The sequence below is a fragment of the Juglans microcarpa x Juglans regia genome, chromosome 2S, assembly GCF_004785595.1.
Source record: "Juglans microcarpa x Juglans regia isolate MS1-56 chromosome 2S, Jm3101_v1.0, whole genome shotgun sequence".
NCBI lineage: Eukaryota > Viridiplantae > Streptophyta > Magnoliopsida > Fagales > Juglandaceae > Juglans > Juglans microcarpa x Juglans regia.
This window is the reverse complement of record NC_054597.1, coordinates 12,336,404-12,353,748: the sequence shown is the minus strand read 5'-3', so window position 1 is coordinate 12,353,748 and position 17,345 is coordinate 12,336,404. Positions and strand designations below refer to the sequence as shown.

Below are 17,345 nucleotides of genomic sequence, written 5' to 3'. Positions count from 1 at the left end.
ATAGTTATAATGGTTGTACCTAATACTGTAAGGAAATTTTTACCTCACTCATAAGCCCACTAGGTACTCAGTCGAGAGTAATGGGCTTCGCCCTGTCCCCCGGGCCCAAACTTGTCTACGAAGCAACTCACCTGCACAGAAAAGTACACAATGATGGCTAATGGGACAGATAGGTCTGACGCCACTCGACCACACCCCGCTCATGGGAACTTGTACAGAGAAGAACGAGAAAGACGAAGAACATTTGATCTTCTGACAAGAGAACATCGACGAACCACCGAAAACACTAGCAGAGTAAAACAAATTAGGGAACCAAGCCACATTAATGACACAACTACCCGAACAACACGCCACATTAATGACGCGTAGAGGCATGCCACATTTAAAGGACTCTGACAAAATGAACAGTAAAAATGACATGGGTTCCACGAGGACAGGTACAATTTGTCCCCCAGACTCCCGGTATAAATAGCAATTTTCAGGTACGAAAAAATCTCTCTAGACTATCTCATTATTTACAAACTTTTAAAATACTCTACTGACTTTGGCATCGGAGACTCTTCGGCCCCAAAGCCACCCTCTCCCAACTTCTTTCTCCTTCGTTTTCGAAGGCCCAGCTTTGAAGACCTAAGTTGCTGGAACTTGACTCAAAAGCGTACGAAATACGATGTTAACAAATACAATAGCCGTTAAACAATAAGTCTATTTAAGGATACATGGTACTACAAACTTGTTAAAGCGGAGAAATGAGCGCTCAAGTGAAGTGAAGTACAATTAGAATATAGTAATTCTGCATAAATAAGTATTTGCTTGCTAGGCAGGATAACAACTTACAAATTCTTAAAAGTATATTTCTATAACTATTAAGCAACTGAGTGTAAAGTGGACAGAGGACGAACTCAAAAGGTGAAGAAAGAAGAAGACTAAATTTAGTCAGTTTAATAATCTTTAATAGTTTTACGGGTATCCAAAAGATGAATAAGTACTCGAATTTATGTTTAATTCAAGTTTCAAAAATAAAAAGTTGTATATTTTGCGATCAAGATACAAGCTTATATTTCTAATTTTTCTAAAGCTGTATCTCACTTACGGCTAGGGGCCACCTAAAGTCTCCAACTAAAAGAGAAAATGTAAAGACTACCATTAAATTTTGGCATGATTTATGATATGGCGATATAGCGGTCAAGGAAACTTTTCCACAAGTTTATGGCATAGCAAGCATGAAAGAAGTCTCAATTATGGACCTCTTCATTCTCTCTAATGGCACTCCACAATTGAATGACATTCCTTAAAGACGCTCAAAATTGAGAAGTTGTGACTTTTTCAGAGTTCTATAACCTAGATTACTCCACTTGGTTGTTGGCGGGAGTTGAAGATAACTCTCAGATTGCCTCTATTTGGAATATGGTTCCAATATGTTTTATGGTGGTGTATTTGGAGGGAGGAACGAAAGAAGTTTTGAAGATCAAGCAAGGCCAATGGAAGAGCTTAAAAGTCTATATTTCAATACTTTACTCCATTGGTCGATTGTAATTGATTTTAAAGTTATGTTATGTACAGTCGTCTCCCTACAGTCGGCACGCACTAAACCTCATGTGACTGGATCCCACTTCAAACATTACAAAAAAACAAGTAGAAAAGAAGCCAGAAGAAAGCACTTACAGTTACAATCTGGTGAATATCTCACAAAGAAGAAAGGAAAATCGTTCGATAGCGGGTGAACCCAACTTCTTCTCCGCCCAACAAAATCAGCTCTTCTCCTCCCTTATTTTCGTCTCTAAGATCCGGTTACTAGGCCTTGGGGGTTTTCACATCCGACAGTTCTTGCAAACCAAAATCTTGTTCATTTTCTTAATGATAACTGTGGAGTTTCGGGCAACAAAAGAAAAAAATGTTCAGCTGGATTTTTCATGAAGAATTTTGTTGATGGCCTTCCTTGATTAAAAGTTTTATCACTTCAAGGTGATTATAACGTACAGCCTCATGTAAGGCTGTGTCTTTCTCTTTGTTCACCATCCTAAGCATCTCCCTGACAACTTCAGCCCCACTTTCAAGATCTTGAGGATGTGGATATCTCCCATGTTCGATCAGAACAACATTCCCATACCTTGATGCGACATGTAATGGAGTTTCATCTTTGGCATTGACTTGATCTTTGAAAGCCATGATGTTGCCTTTTGCTACAGCGTTATAGAGAATCCATACAAGTGATGATCATGGCCTCTCTGTTTTCCAAACAAAAGAGTACTCCCGAAAAATGTAAGAAAATGAAACTGAGCTTTTCGATTCCCGCCTGAGTTTTTGTTTTTTCTCTTTTTCCTCCCAAAAGTTGAGCTCTGTTTTGTCTTCCACCAACTCCAATCCGCACCGTTTCATTAAAACGATGCAGGCATCCACATCGGTTTGGTGTGCGCTGACTGCAGCTGAGAGACTGCAAATAGAGTTTTTCTTGATTTTGATGGCTTGTCATTTCATGAATTCCTTGTATCTCTAAACTAAGCACACATAAACGTTGCACTTATATATATATATATGCCGTATACTTGGGTTTTTGCCTATTCTCTTTATCAATAAAATCTTGTTTACCGATCAAAAAAATTTCTAAATCAATGGCCACCACTGCGTTTCATAATTCAGAATCTCAGACATCCGACTGAAATACATTGTGTTCGAATGTGGGCTGCTGCCAGCCACTCTTCCAAAAAAGCAATTTTATCTAAGCTAAAAGAGCCACCAAGCCGAAACAAGGATCGAAAAAATCTTTCTTTCTTCATCATGTGAAAAAACAAGAAATAGAACATAGAGATTTAACAAGGAAATTCTTACTCACCCCTAACTCGAACTGGAAACTCAGAAAAAGGATCATAAAGCACTGAAACAGAAATAATGTCATTCAACACCAGCGTTAGAAGTCCAATGATCGCAGCAACCTCATGGAAGACATCATCCCAGCATCACAAAATGTACAGACTAACTCTTAACCAAGTCCAAAGCTTTGTTGGCAGGATTGTATACACTAAATTCACCAAATTCACGCCTACCACTGCCAGAAACATTGCCCATGATCAAATCCTTGAAACAAATAGGAAAAAAACTCAGTTTTCTAAACATAATTTAAACCTATTCCTCTCAAGCTCACAAAATACAAACTGAAGTTGTCTGCATTTTTTAAAGTGTTAAGAGTCATATGCCAACTGTCAAGGTCATTCAAATTTAGTACTCTCAAGTAACTTTCACATAATTAGTTAAGTATTTTGATAAGTAAATTAGTTTAGTATATAATACCTTCTTGTCTACTAAATTAATCTAATCCTAAAAAACTCCTCTTTTAAACTCAATATGGCATTTCAAAACATCATGATAGTCAACAGTTACTAGATCCATACGGTGTGTGCATTTGTGGGTGTGTGAACACAAGGACAGAACCAAGACTTCTTATCTCCAAGGGAGCCAATTGAGGTTCGGGTGTACAATCCATTACGCCATTTCAAGTTCAAAAATGAAATAGTAGGGTCAGTGGCCTGCTTTTTTCAATGAAAATATTTGATCTTTTCATATGAAATTATTATTTCGATTCTCTTTACAATTTTTTGTTCATAGTTTATAAAAATAGACAGGCTGGATTTTTTTGCAATTCAACATTTATATGACTTTTTATTTTGATGATAATTTAATTTAAAGATTCAAAACCCCCAGGGGGAAGGGGATTGCCCCTACAGGCCCCCTAGTTCCATCCTTGTGTAAGTGCACAAACATTTGTGCCAATTCAATTGGATGAGACATATTCTTGATTTTGATACACACAATACAGTTATTAATATGCAACTTCCTAAACTGACTTAAACTTTGTGTTGCGGGTCTCCAATTCTTCATATAAAGACATTATTCTTCCGCATGATTGGACTACCTAGTGTGGCCTGGTCATGAAATAGCAAGGGAAGAGGTGATGAGGTGACAGTAATGCTGATCTTAAAGATGAAACCATCGTATGAGTACAGTGGTACCAATTATGGTAGATGGTGAGGCAGTAGGGGCCATAATGGTGGTGAATGCAGTACATAATCCCTGATAAGAGGGGTTTATAACCTCACAACTAGAGGGGACGAATTGTGAAACCTTGGTCTTGGTGGTATACTCATGCTCCCTCCAAGTCTAAGTTTCGAATCCTTTTGGGAGCAAATAATTTTTAGGGGCCATTGAATTGGGGGAACTTGCTAATGAATTACCCGAGGTGCACTTGCGGAAAACTCTTTACCGAGGGCCACTGCACTGCCGAAATTAGTCGGGACTTTGTTCTCGAACACCCGGTGCCAATAAAAAACAAATAGAGGGGGCGATTGAAACCTTTTATGGATAGTTTTACCTTGGGCCAATGTAGATCATATCATTATTATTCATCCTAGTTAATGTGTGGTTATTTGCTACGCATGGAAAAATGAAACACAATCATGAGTGTTTTTCAGCATACCTGTGCATTACATCCCAGCCAGCAGGCAAGAAACGAGGTTGAAGAGCCTCGACAAATACTTGTCTCCACCTTTGACAGAATTGACAGACACCATCCTCACCATATTCCTTTAGCAGATGATTTACAACTTGTTTCCCATGCGGCCCATGTCCTAACAATGATAATTTGGAATTATGCTTAGATTGGGCAGTTCCATCATATTTCTTATGATTCAACTCAACGGTTCCGTTTGATGGGCCCCTACTCTCATAATTGTCATCAGAATTTCCAATGCAGTCACCTTTTCTATCAGATGCTCCATGTGTGTCAGACTTTACGCTATCTTTAAAAGTATAATTGACTTCATCAACACCTGAGTCAGCACCAATAGTGGAGTCACCTACATCATCATCTGCTTTTCTGAATTCTTGTTGTCCATTGCATGCTTCTGCTTTAGTGCTGTCAGAACTATTTAGAATACCAACTTCTGATGCATCCACAATGGAAGATGTCTCCATACTGTTCACATTATTCTGCACATTTGGAAGGATGCTCCCAGCAGAATGCTTAAAAGATATCCCTTTCTTCTTTTTAAGCCGCCTTCTTTCGTGGGGACTCATGCCAACTAGCAAAGCTGCTTCCAAGTCTGCCCCAGTTATCTCTCTTCCTCCATAATAACGCATGACAATCTACAACAGCAAACAATAACATAATATGGAGAAAAAACTACAAAAATTATTAAAAGTCATTTTTTCATCAACTTTATTGCTTAACAGTCAGCAGCGAAAATGAACAAAAGGACCTGTAAACACATCCTTATTAAAAAATCGTAGTTTTTCACCATGAAATTAAATCACAATGAAGTCAGTTAATTACAATGAGATTTGCAACCATAATGAATAAAAATTGTTTTTCAGCTCCTTTGTAATTCATCTGATACTATTTAACTAGAGATCTACACATTGTAGACACCCTGAAAAATTAAGTTAATAACCGCCCCGTGAAGTTCCCTGTAATTTGGACACCCGGTGCAAATAAAAAAATAAAAATGAAAAAAAGTTATTTTCAGTAAAGATTCAATATATATATCCCGTATGCGATAAAGTTGGTAAAAGTCAATGCTGAAAAAGTGCTGTAATACCTGCATCAGTTCTTCGTGGCGCTTGGATGGCATTCTTGGTCCATGGCGCAAAAGTGCCATAGCAGCTGTTCTCAATTGTAAAGGGGGTACTCCCACCTCCTCATCGTTTGTTGCTGACTCAGATGATCCGGAAATAACTTGGATTTCCTTTGAATCAACCACTTTACTAACAAATAGGGGAATTCCAAATTCTGCAGCAATCTGTTTTTTATACTTCTCAGCAGCAGCATGGGCAACTTCATGGCAGTCCACACAGAGCAGGACAATATCATGAGAACGGTGGCTTTTCAAATGCTCGGGAAAGTGTATTCTGTAGCACGAAGGAATTATTCTGTAGCGCAAGTAGTGATTTCCTTCGCCACAGCAAACACATATATTTTTCTTACTTTGGATATAAAAATCATTATCTTCATCTTCTGGACGACCTTTGGGTTCAAAAAGAAGCATAATGGCAGGTGGATTGTCATCAACAAGTTTAGCTAACTCTCTATGGAGATACCTGTTATGATATAACATCAATCATGTCAAATGCATTATGTACATAATGTAACAAAAAGACAAAAGAAAGGTTCACCAACCATTCAAGCTTCCTGCGGTCACAGTAACAAAGTAACCGTCCATCATTTGCAAAGATTTTGCAATTATGATAAACCGGAGTTTTGCAGGAGAACTTTTGAACAAACAGCTCTCGAGAAGTCTTCCGAGCAACTTGCTTTGAACTTTTTACCATGTTTTGTTTGGGTACTAAAGACACTTTTAGATTACAGTTAACCAGTAGAGCATAATTTAAAATAGAAAGTGGACAAGTCCCACATGAACCAAGGCACTTTTGGAGAATCATTGGGAAAATATCGTTAAGGTTGCTGATGTTGTCCTGGAGCAGGGTATGGACATCATCCAAATGACTGCAAACAACAGAGGATGGAGATGGAAGGAGAGAGTTGAAACTCAAATCCACATTCAAATCAGCTTGAGTTATTGTTCTACATATTTCTGCCAGAGTCATTGGAGGTCTGTCTGCAAGAGCAACAATAGCCTGATCCGATAATACATATCTTAGGCTCTCATCATGCACACGAGCCTGAAAAGATGTAAATGTCACAGGTAAGATTGACTACCTACAATGCCATTTCCTGTTTTTCCTCTGACTTAAGAAGACAAGATGAGTGGCACTATCTGATAAAGGAGACACGAGGGAGTTTGCAGGATAAAATTAGATCATCAGACTAAAATACTCTACCAATGTCTCAGTACAGAAAATGTCAAAGTGAGGAAAGAAACAAAAATAAATTTCTGATATTGGACAAATCACTTTTTGGATTTTCATTTTTTTATCATTAAATAGGTCTAACCAATTGCAGAAAACAAGATATTCTTCTTGCCAGTGTAGGAAAAAGGGAAAACAGATGAAGAAAGTAACATGAGGAGAGATGTCAAAGGAAGAGGCACCCTTGATTCGTCATTTTACAAATATATTTCACCAGATACTTCCATTTAGCAAGTAAACGGTTACTTTTTCTGAATTGCTTGTCATAATAAAGCTTCTCAAGCTGGCAACTAAATTTTTGAAAGACCTCTTACTAACCATTAAATCTCTCCATGCACACAATCGCATCACGAGATCCTGAAACTGACAGAAAAAATCCATCACAACTTTACATTATGCAGAGTTTAAAAGTGACAATGAAATAAAACAGCAGCAAACCTCGGTTTTAAAATAAACTGATGAAACAGCTCCTTGACCATTCAAATGACGAGAAGTTAATGATGATGCGGCCGATTCTCCAGGAAAAGTTTCAACTTCTTTTGCGTAAAGTTGCAAACAAGTCATGTTTGAACGCCTACTGGCCTCGAGAACAAAATCGAATTTGTCATCGGGACAAGAGATTTCTGATACATTAATATACTTAGAATTCCAATACTGTGTGTACTAGTAAATACAGGTTTTCAACATTATGAGCAAAAATACATGGCTAAGCAGGGATTTGACCTAAAAACTACATTAATTTTTTTTTTTTTTTTTGCTTTGCTGATACCACATTAAAGAATTTAAAATCTTTCATTCTAAGCATACCAATTAGTGGCAGTTATCTTATGTCAAAACTTTCTATCATCTCAGAGGTGTGAACTCCCAAGTAGGGATCCCTCATCCCATACCTCCAAAACACGAAAAAAGAAAAAAACAAAAGAATCTTCATTACCGTTAATACTTCCATATTTTAGCACTTGAACTTATTACAAAAATCTCAATTGTATAATTGTTTATTTTTTTCCATTTTATTTTATGGGCATCGGATGTCCTGGGGGTGCACAGGCCTTAGGCAAGGAGTTTCCAGCAAGTGCATCTTGGGTAATTTAAGGGAAATTCCCCCCAATTTGATGGCCCCTAAAACTTATTTGCAAAAGCTTAAGTTTTCCTCCATTCCAACACAAAGGAATTCAACAACAAATATCAGATATGAAACATGAGCTGAAGATAGAAGGCCTACCAGTCCCCTGTTGTTTGAGCTCAGTTATTAAACAATTCGCAATATATAATAGATAGTGTGCATCTATTCGAGCATATTGCACCATTTCTTTCGACAGGGGTCGCTGTCTCCAGTCTTCACGCTACAATTTCAACATGAAATCAAGTAAGTACTAAGTAGCAAGATTTTGTCTACTCACAAGAAACATTACAACTCAAGACCAGAAGATATCAACATCAATCATCTACAGCTTATCAACATCAAACGTAAAAGATATTGGTTAGTACCACAGGCCATTCATTGACAAACTGCTGGTTTGGTTATACCAAACCAAACCATCTCATCTCATCTCATATAATCACTACAACTTTCTCAAACTCCTACACAAAATATAATAAACAATTCAACTTTTTCAAATCCCAAACAAAAATAATATTATAAATTTATATTATAACAATATTTTATTTAACTTTCAACAAATCATCTCATCTCATCTGAACTATGTAACCAAACGAGGCCTAAAGAACCTCACGTAAAGGATTTTAAACCTGGAAAATACGTCAAGTTTGCTAATATAGGCCACAATAGGTCCCAAGATGCTCTTCTTTTAGAAGTCTAGTTAGTTCTCTTTATACAATGTTATATAATGACCGGTAAGCTTCATGCTATGAAGCGAAGTCCATGGCTGTTAGATAGTCTGAAAGCCAAACCTGTAACAATTTGTTTGTGGTTACACCACAGTATGTTTCAAGTAAGTATGCCAGCGATTTCTGCGGCTTTGAAAGAAGATCACATGCCTGCAGTGTAATAACAATGACACAGAGTGAGAAAAGAAAAATGGCCAGCCAATTTACGTATGCATCATCTCTCTCTCTCTCTCTCTCTCTCTCTCGCTCTCTCTCTCTCTCACTCTCTCTCTCTCTCTCCCTCCCTCTTCCATGATATTTCAACCAACCAGTCAGTCAACCATAATGATTATAAGGTAAAAGTATCTAGTGAAGGGCCTCAATAAAATCAGAATCCTGGGAACACTCACCTTTGCAGTATCAAATAAATTAACAATATATATATGAAAGTCTCTTTGCAACCAGAGAACATCATTATCGGCCCCATGAAAGACCTACACAAAAAACTTCCCAATATCAACATGACTAAAAAGCATGATACTTTCCAGCAACCACTATCAAGAAAAATATATATAAAAGCTTCTATGGTGCATTTGAATGATGGAGTGGAGGATTTAGATTTCCAATTTTAGTCTAAAAGGATGAAATCAAATATAAAAGTACAATTTTCTCTCCATTAATTAGTTTCACTGATTTAAGCTTGCTAATAATTAATTCCATAAGTGGTCTGAAGTCATAAAACTCTCATTTTTTCTCTCATAGCTCAAAACCACAACATACTAATGAGATTCATATAAACAATTATAGTAAACATGCCAACTCAAATGTCTTAATTTTAAATCCTCACATCCAATCACAAACAACAGTACAGTGTTCATAATCATATGATTTAAATGACCTTGTAAAAATTCATAATTTAAACACCTTACAAATACTAGGCTCGGCAAAAACTGGGCGAAGAACACCCATTGAATCGTGCAGAGCAATCGTGTCCACCAAATAATCCTCCTTGCGAGTAGAGATCTGTTCAAATCTCAACCAATAGACATTGAGTAACTGAAAACCGGAATTGCTGTAACAAGAAAATAATTCGGTGTACCTGTATTAGAGCTGTAAATCCTAGAAAGGATCGTAAACTATGCTGCTCGGTATCCACAGCAAAAACCCTCTCTTTGATCAAAACATCGAGGAGCTCCTTCAATTGTGACACGGTCTCAACCCATGTATATTCCTCGCTCATTTCTGAGTCCACTATTCCATCAATGAAGCTGAACTCAAGTCGAGGATTCTCCACCAATTCAAAAATCTCTGCCTGATACGGATGAGAATTAGAAGCATTATCTGCCAACAATAATAGCTCCAATATTAGCTACCTCTATAAAATGACAACAAGCCATACATTATATTTATAAGTGATCAATTTCCTTTCGATAAGATTTTAGCTCCCTTGATTGCTCAAAACCAAACGAAAAATTTTAAAAATGGAAAAAAATTCAAGCTTTTCATTGAGTTGAGCTGCGATTCACTGCTTCATGACTAACTAAATCCAGCTGAATGTTATTGTAACTAAAGCTGAAGAAAGAGTATATATCTTCATAACTCTCTCTCCTGAATGAATAAAAACTATTTCACAAGTCCTGGATTAATACTTCTCGCTGAAAGTGGAACCATAGAAAACACGCAAGGAAACAACAGAAAAGGCAAAAAGTTGAAAAAAGTTGAAAAAAGTTTCCCTCTATTCTCTCTACAACAAAACAAAACCTTATATTTCCATCGATCATAGTGTAGTACAGTACAGTATATCAGTTGTAATTTCCTCCGATCGAAGTGCGAACTCAAAAAAGTCAACAATTTCTCACTGACCCAAACACAGTTACGGGAAAACCGAAAAAAAAAGGGTACCGTGATGAGACGCATCGAGCTTCAAATGCTTGAACGGAGAGTAGGAATTATCCGCCAAGACTCGCTTAAATGCGTGCTGCGGCTTGGTCTGGTCAGCTTGTAAATAACACGACTTCGGGGAGCATTTGTGGTGATTCTTCCGGCGTCTCCGGTACTGAGCAGCGGCGAAGAAGATTGAGAGTGCCGCCGCAAAGCCACCGATAGTGATTGCGATGAATCTGATAGACTTCAACCTCTCTTCCATTTATCTAAATCTTTTTTATCCGTTCCTCTCTGTTTTCCGATCAAAATTCAATAGCTTCGGCCTTGGCATGGCAGTAGACTGTAGTATCGCTCGGCGGCGGGTTTTTCTAACACGACCCCGCGTAAGAGGAATGGGGCTTACGTGGCATGTATGAAACCTTACACGTGTCTGGGTCCTCTTCATACGTGCCGAGGCCCAAATTAGGGGCGGGTTGAGTTTGGGCCTAGCCTATGGTGTCGGACTCGTCAAATTTGAACCCAGAATAACCGTTTTTCAGTTATCCAAAAGTCGGATACAATCCAAATTTCTTGCACTTGCACTATATCTCTGAGAGAGTATGCTGCGAGAAAAGAGCCCCCAAAAGGGGAAAAAAATGGAAGAAATTGAGAAGGATATAGAAGTGATGGAAAATGTTGCTCTTTCTGAGCCATTGGAAGAAGGGTTTGAGAGAGAAAATGTTGGGGTTGAAAAGGAGAATGGGATCACTGCAAAGAGTGGGAACATTTTGGTCACTGTGAAGCACAAGATGTTTGAGTTCTTCAAAAGGGTTATGGAGATTGAGTGGGTTAAACATTTTCTTGGTGGCAACCTGGAAAGAACTAGAGCCTATCATGTTTGGCCAGGAAAAAATGTGCTTTTCTAATCCATATATACCATTTGGCAGCACTTCAATTTGAATGCTCTTTTAAAGCAATAAAAAAATAAAAATAAAAAAGCCATGGACATTGTTTTCTGTTCATATTCTAGAATTACAATTTTGCAGTAGTTTTCACTGAAGTTGTTCATCACTCACTCACTTCCATATGTGTGCAGGTCTTTTTCTTCCATGGGAGGCTCATATGTGGCCCGGATCCAAGAGGGTTGATGTTGACAAGTGTTTCTATCATTCTTTCAAGTTGGATTTTTGCCATTTATGTTGGGGAGGATCTGCCAAGTCATTCTTCTAGCCTCATAATCAGCATCTCTGTGATTTTGACCATAATTGTAAGTCTAACTCTCTAGATTAACCCTTTTTTTTCTTTAAATTTAATTTCATGGTCACTTTTTCTGTTCATACTGTTTGGAATATTGCAGGTTCTTGTCAACTTGATTTTGGTTAGTGCAGTTGATCCGGGGATGATTCCAAGAAATGATGGTCAGGAAACTATTGCAGATGTTGGCACTAGTACTGGCACAAGGAGGAGAAGGGTAACAGTTAATGGGGTGGAAATGAAACTAAAATACTGTCGGATTTGCAAGATTTATCGTCCACCCAGAAGTTGCCACTGTGCTATATGCGATAACTGTGTCGAGAAATTTGATCACCATTGTCCATGGATTGGTCAATGTATTGCACTGGTAAGGTGACTGCCAAAATGCTTCATTTTAAAACAAGATTTCATTAATTTATGAAAGAAATGATATTTGCAGTTAGATTACGTATTTTTTTTAAAAAAGTGGGTAAATATGAGATCCATTTAAAAAAATTTATTTTTTAATAGTAGAACTCACTCTTTTTAAAAAAGAGTACACAATACTTGTATAACTTATAATTGTATCTAACATTATTAAATTTTTTAACACACAGTCCATAAACAGTGAGTGCGGGACCCACCAAAAACTCCATTACAGAAGCAATACAGAACAAATAAATGGACAATGGGTCTATCAAATTGGACCCGAATCTATATTCCATGCCCAAATCTAAATAAGCGCTTGTATTGCAAATGGATTCATAAATTTCAATCTGTTGGCACAACTATAGTAATAGCAACTCCAACAGTAATCATGTAATAGCACAGAAAATATTACTAAAACGAACGGACTACCAAACCTCAGTGGTACATTATCCACAACGTTTCTTCGCACATTATGCATGAAATGCTTTGCAGTTTGCATGTCAAATTTACAGCCAAATTTGGTGTTGCATTTTTGCAGAGGAACTATCGATTTTACCTGACATTTGTGGCATCGGCCATGGTCTTATTTGCTTATCTATTTGCGTTTTCATGCTGGAAAATCCATCAAAGAGTATTGAAAAATGGAACTGGGTTTATTGGGATGCTAAGGAATTGCCCCGAAACATTGGCTTTGGTGTCGTTTAGTTTTGCTGCCATTGGATTCCTTGGTGGACTTGCTCTGTTCCATGTCTACCTAACTGCCATAAACCAGGTTTGTTCGGTTTAAGCCAAATATACTTTCAATGAAAATGATCAAGAACATCATGCATTATTTCATGGTTTTCTGCAAGTGCTCCCTCTGCCTTTTCATTTGGTTTTTTCCTTTTTTGTGTTACACAGACAGCTTATGAGAATTTTCGGCAGCGCTATGTGCGTTCTAGAAATCCATATGATAAAGGAATTCTGCATAACTTTATGGAGGTTCTGTTTGTGCCAATGCCACCTTCCAGAGTCGATTTCCGTGCTGAAATCTCATCAAGATCGTTTTCAGCAGCAGAAACAGAACTCTGAGATAACTCTTTGTATTGGTCTTATATTGGCTTTGACCCACCATTGTCTAGATGTCTGTAGATCAATTAACACTAGTTTATTTGTTCCAAAAACAACACACAGAAGTCTGAAATAAAATTTGGATGAAGTTGATTAAGAGATGCTTGGATGGAAATGGCTATCAAAGATGCAAACGATGTATGGATATTGCCCACATTTAAGAAGGCTTTGAAATGTGTCGTAAGGCCTACTTCATTAGAATGGGATGAATGCTGAAATTACAGATAGAAATAATTTCTAATTGTATGACTGAATAAGATTGTTTAAGGTGCCATTTGTATAGTGAGTCGAGATAAGATAAGTTGAGATAAAAGTTGAAAGTTGAATAAAATATTGTTAGAATATTGTTTTTTAATATTATTATTGTTTTGGGACTTGAAAAAAATTAAATTTTTTATTATATTTTATGTGAGAATTTAAAAAAATTATAATAATGAGATGAAATAAAACACTTTCACTATCCAAACGGGTTGTAAAGAGAGATAGTCAAATTATGTGGCTCTACAGCATTAGTACCGTTCATATTCTATTTTCAAGTAATATAAACCTCACATAAGTATTTATAATGTTCTGTCTATCTTTTTTGTATTAAATCATTCAATTTGATCAAAAAAAAATTCTTTTCATCAGTCATTATTCATCCTCTACCCCACACCCTATGAAAAATACCTCTACACTATGAAAAAAATTATATATGTGGGATGTGAGAGTGAATAATTGATATATAGCATTCCTTATTTGATCAAATAAGCAGCTTGTATATCAATTTTAAGAAATCAAAAATTTCTTAAGATTTAAAAAAAAAATTGAAATTTCTTAAAATTTCTTCTTCCAGAAAGAAGAAATCAAAATTTCAAAGATTTTTATAATTTATCAAAGATATAGTATACAAGACACATTTTAAGAATATGAAATTCCTTAAGATTTAAGACAACTAGGAAAGGTGCCGAGTACTTTTCAGTGCATTCTAGGAGACCACCCATCTTTACTCTTCCCATGTTAGCTAATGGATGTGCATGTAGATCTAGACTATTCCTAGAAGAATCATACTTTTCCTCCCAAATTATATACAATTTGATTAAAGAAATTGGTAATCATTCTCTTATGATAAGCAAGCCCCTTCTGCTAAATTAGACCAATGCTTCATAAAGTTTGCAGAGTAGCACCAAAAATGGTAAATTGGCCCATTCTTAAATTCCCTTCTTTTGATGTCTATAGCTTTTAGACCTTGATTGCCCTTTTTGCTCCTTTAGAAACCTCCCCCTTTTCATTATGCATGTGTCATGTGTGTGTGTAAATACATATATTTAGACATAGCACCAACACCAACCATCAGATGTCTCGTGCAATGGCAGCTTTGGGTTGCTTAGCCAGACTAGCAAGTGGGGTTGTAAAGCAACAGCCACTCCTATTGCAAGCAATTCCTCCTCTTTTTAGCTTCTTCCACCTTTTTCTTTACCTCAAATATTCTTTGAAATAAAATAGGATGCGTTGAGAAATACTATTTTTGGAATATCAACGAGTCGAATTACTTGCATTTTGTTTTACAAGATTCATTTTGTTAGTTTTTTTTTTTGAATTTTAAATTTCATAATTTTCAGCATATTAATAACTGACACGTGGAGAAGTAAATTTTTCTTAAGTACATTTAGCATTTTTCTTTGTCATAATTAACTCAATGCTATGAAAAATGAGTTGTTGTATCGAAGTCAAGTGATGTTGTTTGCTTATTGTTTTCAAGAGTTGTTGTAGTATAAGATATGATGTCAACAAGTGGCAATTGCTGTCCCTTTGTGTCGATTGTGCTTTGCAACTCATGGATTGCTATTGCTGCTGCTTTACGGTTCTCAATCATTGTTATTCGAACTAAAATTCCCATTTATTAGATCCTCTATCTATCAATCCTAAAATCTTCCTTTAGGTTGAACTTCCATCTTTGCCAATTACACAAGATTTAATGTTCTTTTTTTAAGTTTTGGAATTACAATCGGTCATAAAAACATAGTCATCGCACCTACTTTAGACTCAAATTCCATGTAAACATTCTATGTTAAGAAAGTTAACTATTGACGAGAGCCATTAAGCTATTGACAATAAAAGTGGCATAATTAGGGATGTAACCGGCTTGGTTCAGTCTAGTTTTAGATATATTTTAGAACCGAACCAGTATATATCAGTTTTGAGATTTGAAGAACCAATATCGCACTGGTTGCACCCCTAAACCGGTACTTTCGATTTTAACGATTCCGATCCACTTCAATCTGATTTTTTCAATATATTATATAGTATATATATTATATTATATAATAATATAGTGATAATATATTGTAATATATATAATATATATTATAATTGTATTATAGACTATAGTTATATATTATAGTATATAATATAGTGATATATTATAGTATATTATAATATATACTGATATATTATTAGTATATCTACTAACACAATAGACTGTAGTGATAATATATAATTATTTATATAAGATTTTAAAATTAATATTATATTAATTAGTAATTTATCATATAATAAAAAATTATTTTATATATAATTATATATAAAAATTATACATAATACAAAAAATCATATAAAAAATATTTTATACAATATAAAAAATTAAAATATATATATGAACCGGTCTGCTTCAATTTGATCCCGTGTTAAAAAAAGAAAAATCGAAACATGATCGATTTTGAGAAAAATAGAATTGGTATCGAACTAGACCAAACCCACCAATTTTGTTTGGTTCAGTTTGATTTACCGATTCATCGATTTTTTTTTTTACCCCTAGGCATAATAGCATTTAAGTCTGGGCTTAAATGTTCAGTCGTAGATTTTATGGAGGTGGTTATATAATTGGCTCCCCCTCTCCATGTTAAGAAAAGTACAAAAGCAAAAATCTCTTTATCAGAATGTATCTCTCTAGTCTAGATATTTAAATTGTGGAGTATATGAATATTTCTCTAGTCTTATCATATAGCACACTCCGCTAATGACAAAAATGATTTCAGACGAACGACAATACTCGTGAAGAAATCAATGGAACAATCGTCACACCCGATCTAAAATTTGACGTTCGAGAAAAACGATTCCGCTATGATCTAGAATTTCTAACAATTTAGATGATAAAGTAGATGTTTAGTATCTTAATCAAGAATCCTCCAACTCCATGGCTACACATGATGCGCTACAACTTTCAAAGTGAACTTCATGCATGAAAAGAAGAAAATATATAGTGGACTCAAGTACACACTCTCTCTTTTTTGTTTTTTTGAAAATAAGTACATACTCTCACTCATGCAAGCATTCACAATATATTCTCAAAGTACAAGATATATGAGAATTAGATATTTTAATATAATGCATTAATTTTATTATTGATAACAAAATCTAATGCTGCCCGACAGACAGTCCAAACCGACCAATAACGTGACTTATCTGATTACAACTTAATTTCAGTAGTAATTTATTGTTATTTTTAATCATTAGAGATAAACCCAAGAAGTATGTTCCCAAGAACATTTATCCCAAGACAAAATATAAATCTTTCTAAATGACGGAAGTGCCCTCCACAAAGAAAATAGTTGGCGTCGTCTCACTGCATAATGCCACGTGTCAGACTGCTTTGGTGTCTTCCTGCAGCAGCCACGTGAGCTTGGGGTGATCTGTAACATCATTCATGGACAAGGTAAGGTAGTGCTATAAAGGGACCCACCGATGTGCCAAGTAATAATAAGTTTCTTCTAGACCTGATCAGGTGAAGTATTGATATATGTAATGTCGAATGTGTAAGTATCTTTAAATTATTTTAGAAAAGAATAAAGTTTATTATTAAAAAATTATTATTATTTTATATAAATTTTATATTTTTTTATTGTTTTAAATGACTATACAATATTTATACATTACATAAATATAACTATCGTTCTTTCTTATAAAGTAAAAGTTGTAGGCTGAAATCAAATGAATTTTGAAAATGTAATCACGATATTATTAGAATGTGGATTTAATTGTAGATCTAA

General features: G+C 35.7%; 2 protein-coding genes across 7 annotated transcripts; one reads left to right on the top strand and one right to left on the bottom strand.

The window, feature by feature from the left end:
• Positions 1-2,121: 2,121 nt before the first annotated feature.
• LOC121252444 (protein RRP6-like 3) lies at positions 2,122-10,954 on the bottom strand. Of its 6 annotated transcripts, none has more exons than XM_041152093.1 (12): positions 10,585-10,954; positions 9,782-10,023; positions 9,607-9,705; positions 9,093-9,176; positions 8,767-8,853; positions 8,078-8,198; positions 7,294-7,478; positions 7,174-7,218; positions 6,167-6,669; positions 5,589-6,087; positions 4,469-5,136; positions 2,122-2,431 (listed from the first exon to the last, which is right to left on the bottom strand). In XM_041152093.1, the coding sequence occupies exons 1-12, from the start codon at positions 10,826-10,828 to the stop codon at positions 2,215-2,217; spliced, it is 2,994 nt and encodes a 997-aa protein (XP_041008027.1). In that variant the 5' UTR covers positions 10,829-10,954; the 3' UTR covers positions 2,122-2,214. The 6 variants fall into 6 exon arrangements, with proteins under 6 accessions (XP_041008027.1, XP_041008028.1, XP_041008032.1 ...); XM_041152094.1 differs by having other exon boundaries at positions 7,174-7,212; XM_041152098.1 differs by having other exon boundaries at positions 9,782-9,994; positions 10,585-10,744.
• A 247-nt stretch (positions 10,955-11,201) lies between these two features.
• Positions 11,202-13,278, top strand: LOC121253362 (probable protein S-acyltransferase 6). Its single transcript, XM_041153386.1, has 5 exons — positions 11,202-11,459; positions 11,642-11,812; positions 11,903-12,166; positions 12,746-12,979; positions 13,108-13,278. The coding sequence occupies exons 1-5, from the start codon at positions 11,202-11,204 to the stop codon at positions 13,276-13,278; spliced, it is 1,098 nt and encodes a 365-aa protein (XP_041009320.1).
• Positions 13,279-17,345: the final 4,067 nt, after the last annotated feature.